This window comes from Marmota marmota, unplaced genomic scaffold (assembly GCF_001458135.2).
Source record: "Marmota marmota marmota unplaced genomic scaffold, marMar, whole genome shotgun sequence".
Lineage (NCBI taxonomy): Eukaryota > Metazoa > Chordata > Mammalia > Rodentia > Sciuridae > Marmota > Marmota marmota.
The window spans coordinates 32,904,929-32,918,859 of record NW_026000057.1 but is presented as its reverse complement, the minus strand read 5'-3'; the positions used below and the strand labels follow the sequence as shown (position 1 = coordinate 32,918,859).

Below are 13,931 nucleotides of genomic sequence, written 5' to 3'. Positions count from 1 at the left end.
GAAATCACATTTTCTTCACCCAGGTGTGGTTTTTTGTTTTAATAAAATTATATTAGTACTGTTGTAAAAATTGTTTCTATATTTCTCAGATATTTGAATTATGTTTGTGTTCAACTTAACCATTGTAACTGTTGTATGTTATAATTAATGCTAAGTGTACTTGTTCAATTAGGTACAATAGGTTAGCAAGAGAGTGGACAGAGAAATACGCTATGTTGTAGGGTAAGAGGATCTGCACTCTATGGTGCGCTTATTCATGGAACTGCCAGCACTTGAGTGCTGCATGCTTTAAGGCACTGTATTAACTAACAAAAGGTAACAGATGTGGCAGTTTTCTGAAAACTGTACATTTAACTGCTTGAGCTCTCTTTAGCGTGAAAGTATACCTCATAGTCAGTACTGTTTGAAAATATTCTTGCATGGCAAAGCAGTTACATAGCATTAGTTAAGAAGTAGAAGTTTAAGAGTATCAAACTACCATGGTGTTAAATTTTTAGCTTGAAAATGTACCAGTAGTATATGGAATGTGGTGATTTTATTCAAATTTTGCCAGGAGGTAGGATTATAAGGGAAAAACACTTGAAAGCCTAAGCATCTAATCTAAATGTTCATTACTGACAAGCATGCATTAATGTCAGCTGTATTTTGTGGCTCCCTGTATGCTAAACTAAAGCCTTTGATTTAAAGTGCTAGCTTTTGAAGAGAATCTCTTTAGTAGCATAATGGAATTGGGTAGAAAAAACTTCTATCTGTTTAAGTTTAGAAAAATAGTTGAATTTAGTTCTTAGTTTAAATGAAGCTGGTAATCTTTTAAAAATTAAATATGTAAGTCTAAAAGTTCTGTGCCTTTTGATGTATATTCATTTTTTAAGGTTATCACTATATTTTGTTGGTAAGTAGCCTCTGGCATGATTGTTATCTGTGGAGAGATTAATAGTGTGTGTCAATATTAACAGTCTTCCTCAGCAGTAGCCCTAGTTCACAGGTGAATTATCTGTGGATTTTTTTTTTTTTTTAACAAAGATGTCCAGTTTAGCAGGTCTCACTTGGGCTTAGTGTAGCACCAATCGCCAGAATTTTTAAAAGTAACACATGTGCGTTCTAATTGGCACGACCACTTATACCCATCTACTCTTAAATTTCTTTGTCAGCCTGCCCACTATCTGTCTGTTCTGCCTACGTTTCAAAGATATCTCTTCTGGTTATACCCATGCCCAAGTAACTTCTCAGGTCTAGGTTTCAGATGACAATTTTTTAGTGATAGTACATGTTTGGTTCTAGCTTTGGAAATTTTTGTTGATGTACAGAATATGTATTCTGTGTGACAAACATCTGTGAACTAAAACAATTTCTGCATTAAAATTTGTTGTAGTGGGCTGGGGTTTTGACTCAGAGGTAGAGTGCTAGCCTAGCGTGCGTGAAGCACTGGGTTTGATCCTCAGCACCACATAAAGTAAAACAAAGATATTGTGTCCACCTATAACTAAAAAATAAATATTTTTTAAAAAAATTGTTGTAACGGATAACCAATTTTTAGAATTTCTGATAGACCATTAGCTCAGTGATGGAGAAAAAGTCTTTGGTTTTTGTTAGCCCTCCTACATTTATTAAAACAATACTGCTTTGAAAGCATTCAGTTCTCATTTCCCATATTGTTTTGGGTGCCAGTGCTATTTTTCCCTTGTTGGTTTTATTCTAATCATAGCCATTACAGATGGCTTTATAATGAGTCTGTAGGTAAAATAGAAGTCTTTTCCTTTTAAAAACAGTAATCTTTTCCTTTAACTTATTAAAGTAACTTTTTCTTTATTTATAGGTACAACAGAATATCTCGGGAATGGACTCAGAAGTATGCCATGTGATGCTACCTTAAAGTCAGAATAACCTGCATTATAGCTGGAATAAACTTTAAATTACTGTTCCTTTTTTGATTTTTCTTATCCGGCTGCTCCCCTATCAGACCTCATCTTTTTTAATTTTATTTTTTGTTTACCTCCCTCCATTCATTCACATGCTCATCTGAGAAGATTTAAGTTCTTCCAGCTTTGGACAATAACTGCTTTTAGAAACTGTAAAGTAGTTACAAGAGAACAGTTGCCCAAGATTCAGAATTTTTTTAAAAAATGGAGCATGTGTATTATGTGGCCAATGTCTTCACTCTAACTTGGTTATGAGACTAAACCATTCCTCACTGCTCTAACATGCTGAAGAAATCATCTGAGGGGGAGGGAAATGGATGCTCAGTTGTCACATCAAAGGAAGCAGCATTATTCTAGCAGCATCCATTTTGTTTAAACCTTCCACTGTTAGAGATTTGAGGTTACATGTTATACTTTATGCTCATAACTGATGTGGCTGGAGAATTGGTATTGAATTTATAGCATCAGCAGAACAGAAAATGTGATGTATTTTATGCATGTCAATAAAGGAATGACCTGTTCTTGTTCTACAGAGAATGGAAATTGGAAGTCAAACACCCTTTGTATTCCAAAATAGGGTCTCAAAACATTTTGTAATTTTCATTTAAATTGTTAGGAGGCTTGGAGCTATTAGTTAATCTATCTTCCAATACACTGTTTAATATAGCACTGAATAAATGATGCAAGTTGTCAATGGATGAGTGATCAACTAATAGCTCTGCTAGTAATTGATTTATTTTTCTTCAATAAAGTTGCATAAACCAATGAGTTAGCTGCCTGGATTAATCAGTATGGGAAACAATCTTTTGTAAATGCAAAGCTGTTTTTGTATATACTGTTGGGTTTGCTTCATTGTTTGACATCAAATGATGATGTAAAGTTCAAAAGAGTGAATATTTTGCCATGTTCAGTTAAAGTGCACAGTCTGTTACAGGTTGACACATTGCTTGACCTGATTTATGCAGAATTAAGCTATTCAAATAGTGTAGTTTTAATATGCTGCACATGATACTGGCAGCCCTGGAGTTCATAAATGGACTTGGGACCCAGCAGTTTTGAAACGTGTATATGGAGTTTAAGAAATTTATTTTCCAGGTGCATCACCAATCTTAACAAATTTCTCTTCACCGTGTACACTTGACAGCTTAAAAAAATAAAACTAAACATGGGAGTAACAATGGGTCAAAATTTACAAAATAAAGTACTGTTTTGGTGTGGGAGTTGTCATGAGGCTGTGTTGAAGTGACTTAACTGTGGGATATTGAGTATCCATTGAAATGGATTTGTTCAGCCATTTACATTAATGAGCATTTAAATGCAACAAATATCATTTCAGGTGACTTAACATGAACGAATAAAAGTCAATGCTATTGGATTTTTTGTTTGACAAGTGCTATCTGTGCCACTAAACTTCTTTGGTAACAAGGGCATTACCATTCTTCACCCTTCCTAATTCTGATCCTGTAGTTATGCTTCTTAGTTATTTCATTTTAACCATTGCTTTATTAAAGTCCTGTATTTCTAGCACGTGACATCTCCACTTCCACATTTTTTGCACTGCTTACGCTTGTGTGCAAGTCTTATTCCTTGTCTGCACACACAGGTGGAAAGCTAGAAATAAATGTTAATGCTTAATTTTTTATAAACGGTTTAATATGTAGTTTGGACGTGATTTATTGACTTAAGGTTCTTATCTAAACTGGAAGTGAAATGCATGCCTTCTGAAGATATTCTGGCTTTGTTAATTCTGTAATAAGCATTTCATTGGGAAGTGTCAATCCAGCTATACAATTTTTTCCAATGAGTGAATTTTTTTTATTTTAACTTTTGCTTTAAAAATTGTGGGTTCTTCAGGGTAGATGTCATGCTGTTAAAACTTTTGGATTCAAATTATGAATAAGAAACTAGTAACTGCTCCACAAGGTAAGAAATACTGCTTTTTGGCTCTGTTCTTAAAAAACAATTATTTCTGAAACTCCTGTGCTCTCAAAAATAACAGCTTTAGTAGGCATATTTATTGAAAGCCAAAACACTAATAAAACTTTTGTAAGCAGTGGATCTTAAATGGGCTTTCACATTGATCTTTTTTAGCCTAGAACAACCTTAAGTATTTACAGAGATGACTTAAACCATTGATTGTAATGATAACTAGTGGATATGTCCAGTTCTCTTTATCTTTGACTTAATGCTTTATACAATATTTCGTATGTCGCTTCTAAGGGAATAAGCCATAAAGGCTTCTCCAGGTTTAAGAGAACAGTAATTTAAAGTACCTGGAAAACCAACATTTTTGAATGTATGGACACTAGACTTGGGATCATCTACGATGGAACTTTTAAAAGAATGAAAGAATTTGTTCTTTTTTTTCCCCCATCCAAACCAGTAATTCAACATTACTAGTGCCATGTGTAGGACAGAAATGAATATTAGCAGATTAAATACTGATTTGGACCATTTCTGTGTATTTACTGTATCTTTTAATGCATAAACTTTAATTTCTTAAATTCTTAAAATTTCTCTTAAGAGTCCAGTTGACCTGTTAATGGTAAATTTACATGTTAAGTGATTCACTCTTTTCCCTGGGAAGGTTTGCAATGTGATAATCAGATTTTTTTTTTTTAATAAATGATTAGTTTGTTTTCTTTGTGTGGGTGTACTCACATTTAAAAGTATGAACCACAGTTAACATAGTGGTCTCAGGGGTAGTGAAACACTCACTTTTTTTTTTTTTTAATAGTTTGAAGTATACTGATCATGGTGTGTTAGTGATGGGGGGGGGGTAACTCAAACTAGCCATGTTTTGTGTTAACATAACAAAACTGTTAAATGATTGTTGATTACACTTTTAAGTGAAATTTGTCTTCTATGAGGAACCCAGTGCAAGTCACTAATGTTGTCTTAATAGTGACATCTGCATAAGACTTGTAATAGCTGAAGTTAATTGAGCTTAAAGGAATTGTTATCATTAAAATCTGTGTTTAAAGACAAGTTGGTCTTACTTGGTAATTCCAGTGAACATGAAGTCCACACTTAAACTTTAATACTGTGTGTGAGCTCGATTTTGAACATATTTAAACAGTAGTAATAGACTGGTCTATGAAGAACTAATGTGATGGTTTTTAAAGTGACTCAGAACCAATAGCAGCATCATTTGTGAAATTATTGGGTCTTGTCCCAGTTGTACTTACACTGTGAGGTAGAACCCAGTAGCTTGTATTAAAAAGCTCTCCAGATGCTTCCATGCATGGTAAAGATTGGGAATTTATTTTTGCTACACATAATTCAACCAGTGGTTAAGTATTAAAAAGAACCAGTTCCAAAGATCTATCTGCAAGGTAGATTGAACCCAGATTTCATTCTGTGGCTTTAAAACTGGGCAACTTCCCCCTTCATCCCACCAATGTGAACAGTGTTTGAATTTAACATTAAGTGTACCCTAAACTAGGCATTGTTAAAGCTTTTCTTGTGCTTTCCCATTGTAATGGAGGTGGGGAGAGAAGGTAAGGGTATTTAGAAACGGGGTTTTAAGACAACAGTCCACCACCACAACATAAATGTTAAGATCAAAAAGTTCCCTGAAGGCTATGCATGTGAAGTTTGCTGTTAGAACACAGTGATCACTATTTGCATTATACTTTCTTAAACTTTCCAAGCCTTATATTTTTAAGAATTTTATTAATTCAGATGCATAGTGTTTCATAATTATTTTACTTGGAATGTTTTCACTAAGGTCTCACTGTCATAAATTATATCTTCCCAACCTGTATGCTGTTTCTTAATGAGATTTTAATAATGCTCTATTTTTTAAATTAATACAAAGAATGGTTTTATGGGGAAAAAATTCACTTTCACAAATTTGACAGTCTGCTGATTTTCCAAAACTTCTGAACTCAACAGTTTCTTAGGCATGTGGCTATCTCAAAGTCATCTAGAAGTGGCCAGATTTCTACACAGAGATGTGCACATACCTCCTATTATAGAACCTGAGTGAATGTAAACAGTTGAACTGGCCCCAAACCTAGGCATCGTGGCTTTTAATCTCCTAGTCAAAATTAATAGTGGTCTTCTTGGTTTTACCCTAAAATTTTTATTTGGAATCTACTGGTTCACCATACTGCTATAACCATGGTGTAAAGCGCCACCATCTCTTAATTGGGTTATTTTAGTAGCCTTCTGAGTAGTCTTTCTGCTTCCTACTTTGCAGCAATTCTACACCTAACACCCAACATGAGCATGTCTGGTTGTGTAATGGCTTTCCTCCAAACCTAAAATTCCCGTCATGCAGAATAAAAGCCAAATATTAAAAGGAAATGTACAAGGCTATAAATGAAACTTTCCCACAACTGTCCCATATTTAATCATTCGTTTGCCCCACCATGACCCCAACTCTCAGCCTGACCTCTATTGAGACCTGGACACGGGACTTTGTCCTTGTTCTTTCCTTTCCCTCAGATCGTCTTTCCCCAGATATGGCTTCTGCCTTTCCTGTAGATGTCAAATGTCACTTCATAAAAGTGCTTTTTCTTGATAATTATGTAATACACCAACAGCACCACCACTGTCCAGTACATAACGGGAAATTCCGTATTATCCATCTTATATGTAATTGTTCCCCTGCAACCGCACCCAAGAATGTAAGCTCTAGAAAGATACTTTAATGACTAGATGATTCCTTGGCACTTTATAGGCTGTCAAAATATTTTTTATACAGAAATGACTATGAGCTAAACGGTACTTTGCTCAAAGTATTTTGTTCTTTAAAGAAGAAGCCGAATGCATAAAAACGAAGTGCAGTGTAGTATAGAAGTTTAGCTGAAACTTCACAACTAAAATAATCACATTGAGGGAATAGACGTTTCAGTTTGTCCGTAAGGATGATGAACCTGAACAACTTGCTGGGGAAAAGATATCAAAAAAAGTAGTATTAAGACCAAAAGAGAAACAACATACCAGGAAGCTAGCTTTCATCCTGAGAATGCTTTTGAAGTACCTAGTAAACATGAGCATTAATTTTCATGGTCCCAACAACAAAAAGCAAAAATTGATGCACCCAAAGATAGGTGTCAAATAGAAGTTTGTTTATCTCGAGTCTTTGGGTTCTCTAGCAGAGTATTCTGCTCTACAAATTTGAAATAGTTTGAAGATTTGCAACCCAAAATCTTTTGTAAGTGGCCCCAGAAAGCTCAAGTAAAGGACTTACATCAAGTAGAGTAACCAAAGCAAAATTTCTTCAGAAAATAATAGCTTACAGCTTAAAGAAAAAGTATAAAGGAACATAGTACTATGAGTGGGAGCCAGCCTATTTGCAAAAATTAAAAGTTGGGCTGGGGTTGTAGTTCAGCAGTAGAGCATTTGCCTAGCATGTTCAAGGTTCTGGGTTCGATCCTCAGCAACACATAAAAATAAAGGTATAAAAAATAATTACATTTAAAAAGTCATCCAAATTTGAGAGGAAGAAATTCTATTCTCAGATGATATCTCATACATGAAAAATTCCAAAAAGTCACACAAAACTCATGGAGTTAATAATACAACAAATTTACATGATCCCAAATAACAGAAAAATCAGTTTTAGTATTATAACAATAAACAATAAAAATGAAATTCCATTTACACTAATATCAAAAAGAATAAAATGTTTAGGGATAAATTTATTGAAGTGTGAAACTTGTACCTTGAAAACTATAAAATATTTCTGAGATATTAGAGAAGTCCTAAATAAAATGGAAAGGCATTCTGTGCTCATGGATTAGAAGATTGATGAGATGATTCTCAATACAATCTACAGCTTTGATGCAGTCTGTCAAAGTCCCAAAGATATTTCTGCAGAAATAAAAAAGGTTTAAAATTTTGTAGAGGATTGCAGAGTCAAGCATTTTTTAAAAAGAACCAAGGTGAAGGACTCATACTTTCCAAATTCAAAACAATTACAATAATAAACTGTGGCATTAGCATAGGGATACAATTGTAAGCCCATGACAGAACTGAGAAATAATCCATACATTTATGGTCAATTGATGTTTAACAAGGGTGACAAGACCACTCAGTGGGGGAAAAAAATACTTTTTTCAACAAATGGTTCCAGGACAACTAGATAAGTATATGAAAAAGAATAAATTTGGATCTCTGCCTCAAGTCACACAAAAATTAACTCAAAATGTATGGAGGCGCCCTGGCTGAAGCTCAGTGGTAGAGCACTTGCCTAGCAAGGGTGGGGCACTGGGTTCAATCCTCAGCACCACATAAGAAAAGAATTAAAAGTTATAAAAAATATATTTAAGGGGCTGGGGTTGTGGCTCAGTGGTAGAGCGCTCGCCTAGCACGTGAGAGGTCCTGAGTTCGATCCTCAGCATCCCATAAAAACAAAATTGTGTCCAACTACAACTAAAATATATACATATATATATGTGTGTGTATATATATATATATATATATATATATATATATATATATATATATTTTAATGGATTCAAGTCCTAATTTTAAGAGCTAAAGTCACAAAATTCTAAGAAGAAAATCAGTTGTTAGTTTCCTTAAATACTCAGATATACCAAAAGCACAAACAACCAAAGAAAAAATAGACTGTAAACTGGTGTGTCCAAGGACATTATTATAGTAAAAAGATAGTCTATAGAATGAAAAATATTGCAGATCATGTCTGTTAAGGGCCTAATATTCAGAATATATATAAGAATTTATAAAATTCAGTATGAAGACAACCCTATTAAAAAAGAAAAGATTTGATTGTGCTTTTTTCCATAGAAGATATCAAAGCACATGATATCAAGCACATGAAAAGAAACCCACAGAAGCAATCACTTCATATTTATTAGGGTGGTTACAATTTTTTTAATGGAAAATAAATGTTAAGAATTTGGAGAAACTGAAACCCTTAAAGATAGAGCAGCTTCTGTAAAAGGAAATTTGGCAATTCCTCAAAAAGTTAAATCAGAGCTACAATATGATTCAACAATTCCATTCTTAAGTATGTACCCAAAAGAATTGAAAACAGACATTCAAACAGATACTTGTAAATGAATGTTCACAGGAGAACTATTTACAATAACCAAAATGTGGAAACTGAAAAATTCTAATGTTTCCATACTATGACATATTCATCCATAAAAAGAAATGTACTTTATATACAATGTGGATGTGAAAACATGCTAAATGAAAAAAACCAAACAGAAGGGTACTATACTATATGATTTCATTTATATTAATACTCAGAGTAGTGCCAGGAGCTAAGAAGAAGGGAGAATGGAGTGATTGCTTAGTGGGTAGAGGGTCTCCTTTGTGAATGACAAAAATGTCTTGGAACTCTAGAGGTTATGGTTATGTAACATTGTAAGCCCACTAAAAGACACTGAACTGTACATTCAAAATGGTTAAATTTTAAAAGGCATGTGAATTTTACCTCAACAAAAAATACATTAGGCACAAAAGACAGTAATTGCCAATATTTATGTAATACTTTTTACATGCCAACTTCTGTTCTAAATTCTTTACATATGTTAATGCTTAATTTTATAACAAATGTATACACTTATTATTTATGTGATAAATAACTGAGGGGAAAGTAGCTAAATGTCAGAGGTTGAGATTTAAATCTAGATACTTGCCGCAGTCCGGCTGGCTGGGCAAAATAACCGGGGGGGTGGGGGGGGGGTGACAAAGAACTTGTGTACGTTGATACAGCAGGAGTGGAAGCCTTTTATTGTAGGACAGGAGGGGTATTTATACATTCCACACAGCTTATCTAATTAACATAAACTAGATACAGCAGTCAACCAATAAGGAATCTCCACACTTAATGGCTCGCTGGCGTTACTTCACAAACCACTCCCTCTGGCAAAATGCCAGGCACCATCCAGACTTGTTTACAGACTCTAACATTTGCCAGGCCCCATCCTGACTTGTTTACAGACCCTAACAGATACTCAGTTTCCAGAATCCTATCTCTTAAGGATTATGGTAGATAGAAGGACAAGTTTAAAATATGAATAAAGAACAAGAGACTAAAAAATAACTAATCAGACTGAAAAATAACCAAAAACAATACTTCCAAGAAATTTTAAAAAAGACTAATTGAAACTTAGAAGATAGAGCCAATAGCCCAATAGACAAAGCTAACTAAAGGTTTAGAGAAGTGGAAGAAAGAAATTATTCCAAATGTAGTGCACTGAGATGAAAAACTAGCAGAGGTTCAAGAAACATGAAGGGAGACATGACTTGGTTTAACACATGTCTAGTTGGAACTTGAGTTCAATTTACTGCCTTAAGTCTCTCAGTAAATTTTTCACTATTTCTTCTATATAACTTAATTCCTTTAAGAATTTCTGTTGAAATAGGCAGGTGCCAGTTATCATGGCCCTGTTAATCCCAGCTGCTGGGGACTCTGAGGCAAGAGGATCACAAGTTCGAGGTTAGCCTGGACAACTTGGTGAGAATTGTCTCAAAATAAAAAAATAAAAAGGGCTGGGGGTAGAGCACCCCTGGTTTCAATCCCTAGTACTATAAAAAATAAAGATAAGATAAAATAAAGATTGAAGTGGACATGATGTTAAACTTTCCCAGCAAATGTAGGTGGAAGGATATCACAGGAGAAAGTTTATATTTCTGTATTTTCGTGGGGGGCTGTGGGATGGCTGGCATGAGTGTGGAGACAATAAGTAAAATATCCACAGGCCCCAAACATAATCTGTGTTCACATGCAAGACCTTGCAGCCTTCTTGACAAGAAAACCAAACTCTCTCACTGTCTGCAGAGAGCTGGCTGTGGCATTGGGATTCTTGCACCAATAGTCATTTCTTCTATAAGTCTTTGCACAGCTTGTGCACAGCTCACCTGAGGCCAGAGGTCCAAACAATGTCCCTTTGGAAACTCCTGTGCAGCCTGAAAGCTCTGAAAGGGAACTGTGGGCCTACAGTGTCAATTGCTGATCCACCTGCTTCTCTACTTCTAATCTAGAGGGTGACCCATTGCTGCCCCAACAAGTCCAGACTAGATTTAGCTTAGCTAAGCCAATAATATTTTTTGACTCGCAGTAGGCTGAACTACATCTTCTCCAAAAAGATCTGAACTCCTTTCAAGTTTGTTTATTCTTATATATCCTCTACCAGCTTTTTAGTACCATATAGAGTTTTCTTTTTTATTTATATATAACAGCGGAATTCATTATAGTTCTTATTACATATATAGAGCACAATTTTTCATATATGTATACATATAGTTTTCTTATATAACATAGTCACTCTTTAATCATAGTTAGTAATTATTTACATTAAACTTCTCTTGCTTTACCTACTGTGTAATTTCTCTCCTGATTGGATATAGACAATCATAAAGAAGAAGGAGGGAATGGAGCAGAAGCAATTTTTGAAAAAGAAATGGCTAACTTTTTTCTAAAATTGATTAAAGATCCTAAGCTGCAGATTAAGTAAACCCATTGAAGCCCTAACAAGAAAAAAAAATCTCATAGTGCAGTTGCAGAAAATTAAAGTAAAAACATTCTTTTAAAAAAAAAAAAAAAATATATATATATATTCTTTTAGTTGTAGATGGACACAATATCTTTATTTATTTATTCTTATGTGGTGCTGAGGATTGATCCCAGTGCCTCACACATGTAAGGCAAGTGCTCTACCACTGAGCTACATCCCCAGCCCAGAACATTCATTTTTAAAGTAAGTATAAAAGAAAATCAAGTAGATTATCTGCAAAGAAACTAGGGAGATGACTCGAGCAAAACTGGGAGATTTCTCTACAGCAACAATGGAAACAAAAGAAAGTGGAATATTACGTTTGAAGACTGCAAGAAAATAACTATCATCCTATAATTCCATATAAAATAAAATATATTTCAGAAAAAAGGATGAAATGGCACAGATTAATTTGAAAAATATTATGCTGATCAAAGAAAGAAAAATACATAGTATAGGGTGCTATTTGTGTAACATTGAAGAAAACGCAAAACTGAACTTAGGTGATAGTACAGTCCCTACCTGGAAGGGGAGGAAATCAATGAGAAAGAAGTCCAAGGGAGTTTACTGGGATGAAATGCTCTGTATCTCCTCCACAGGGGTGGCGATTATACAGGATATAAATTGCCAAAAATCACTGAACTGTGCGCTAAATATCTGAATATTATACATAACTTACTGCTTTTAAAAAGAGAAGAAAGAAGAGTGAGTTTACTATTAAGTAAATAAAAACTAGCAGTTTGGACTGAGGGTATAGCTCAATGGTAGAGTGATTGTCTAGCATGAACAAGGTTCTGGGTTTGATCCCTCGCACTGCAAACACAAAGCAAAATTGACCATTTACCTCCAACTTTTTTTTTTTCAGAGAAAACAAACAAGCAAAAACTTCCAAACTGTTTTTCATACCAGTGGTACTAATTTACATTCCCACCAATGATGTGTAGGAGTGTCCCTTCTCTGCATCCTTGCCAACACTGTTCTGTTTTGTTTTTGTCTTTTTTGATAGCCATTCTGCGGTAAGTTGATATTTCATTGCAGTGTTGATTTGCATTTCCCTGATGCTTAGTGATTTTGAATATATTTTTTCATATATTATTTTTTATTTATACATCTTTGAGAAATGTCTATTTAGATCATTTACCCACGTTTAAATTGAAGTAATGTTTTGTTTTTTTTTTTTATTGTTGAGTTGTTTTTATGCCATATATTTTGGACATTAATCTCTTGTCAGATGAATAATTTGCATATACTTTCTGACATCCTATAAGTTGTTTGTTTGTCTATCTGTTTATTTATTTGTTGAGAGCCACAGCCGAAGGGGCCCCAGCAAACTTCCAGCTGCCAGCAAACTTCCAGCTGCCGGCTGATGATTGGCTCACAGCGGCCCCAGCAACATCTAGCTGATTGGCTCCTCTGCGGTGATGCTCACTGGGCTGTTTCCCTGCCCTTTCAGACCACGGAGCTGCTCATTGGGGGACTTTTTTTGGCTCTGCCCACGTGACCCAGCCAATCGGCCTCAAGAGCAGGAGGATTGGGGGAGGTGGAGAGAAGCTTGTGTGGGAGAGAGAGGCTTGTGGAAAGCTGGTGGTGGCAGTTGAGGCTCTGAGGGTTTTTCCTGAGAGGCTGTTTTGTTTGGCGTGTGTGGTTCTAAAAATAAAGTTAGTTTCTTTTGACAAGTGGCTCCTGATTGTGCCCAGCCAGAGTGCGGCATTTGGTGGCTCGCACGGGGAGCAACTGAGGGTAAGTGAAACTGCTCGCCCCTGAGGGCAGGGCGAGAGGATGGGTAGCCATTTTAAGATTCCTCTTTTATTTTGCTTCACTTTTGTTTTAAGTTGCCTGTCCCTGGAGATGAGTGAGACGGAAGAAAAACCGCTCACATCTGAGGAAAAACTATTTACGTCTGAGGAACAGATAGGGAGAAAGGACGGATGCACATGTCAGGAGGATAGAAAGGCTATAATGACTTTTTGTTGTTCCCTTTTTATTTCATTCTGTCTTGGTTTTGTTTGGCGTCATTTTGTTGGGTTGTATTTAAGTAGAAATACGGGATCAGAAATTAGTAAAAAACAAACTGAAAGAGTGTTAAGTAAATTGTTAGAGGAAGGAGGCATCTCAGTAAAATCAAGAACAATCAGGGCATACGTTGATACAATACAAAAATGTAGCCCATGGCTTTTTAAGGAGGAGTTGTTAAATATATCACAATGGAACCATCATGGTGAAGATTTAAAAAGAATAGAAAAGAAAAGCCCAGGGACTCTGCCAGTTGGCACATTGCCATTGTGGACGTTCATATCTTGTTTGCTTAGTCCAAAGCCTTCAGTTCAGACAATGGTAGAGGAAGAAGAAGACATAATGATTCAAGTAAAAGAGAAGGTCTCTCAAGTTAGTCAGACAGAGGAAAAGATTCAAGTAAAAGAGAAGGCCTCTCAAGCTAGTCAGACAGAGAAAGAAAGTGTAAAACAGAAAAAGCCATCAGGGGGAAAGTTACAACAGGAGACTGCTACTAACACCTTTCTATCACCAGAGG

The 13,931-nt window shown here is 35.3% G+C and overlaps 1 protein-coding gene and 1 non-coding gene across 3 annotated transcripts in view; both read left to right on the top strand.

Moving 5' to 3' along the window:
* The window catches only part of Ube2d3 (ubiquitin conjugating enzyme E2 D3), a 30,156-nt gene extending 26,862 nt beyond the window's left edge, over positions 1–3,294 (top strand). The window contains exon 7 of one of the 2 annotated variants that reach the window (XM_015484605.2): positions 1,817–3,294. In XM_015484605.2, the coding sequence (XP_015340091.1) occupies positions 1,817–1,862 (46 nt within the window). In that variant the 3' untranslated portion in view covers positions 1,863–3,294. Of the gene's footprint in view, positions 1–172; positions 1,500–1,816 lie in introns of those variants that run through there. The other variant, XM_048813670.1, reaches the window with a different exon arrangement.
* A 4,910-nt stretch (positions 3,295–8,204) lies between these two features.
* Trnaa-agc lies at positions 8,205–8,277 on the top strand. The gene has a single exon. It is a non-coding gene; the product is annotated as a tRNA-Ala (tRNA).
* The last annotated feature ends 5,654 nt before the right edge of the window (positions 8,278–13,931 follow it).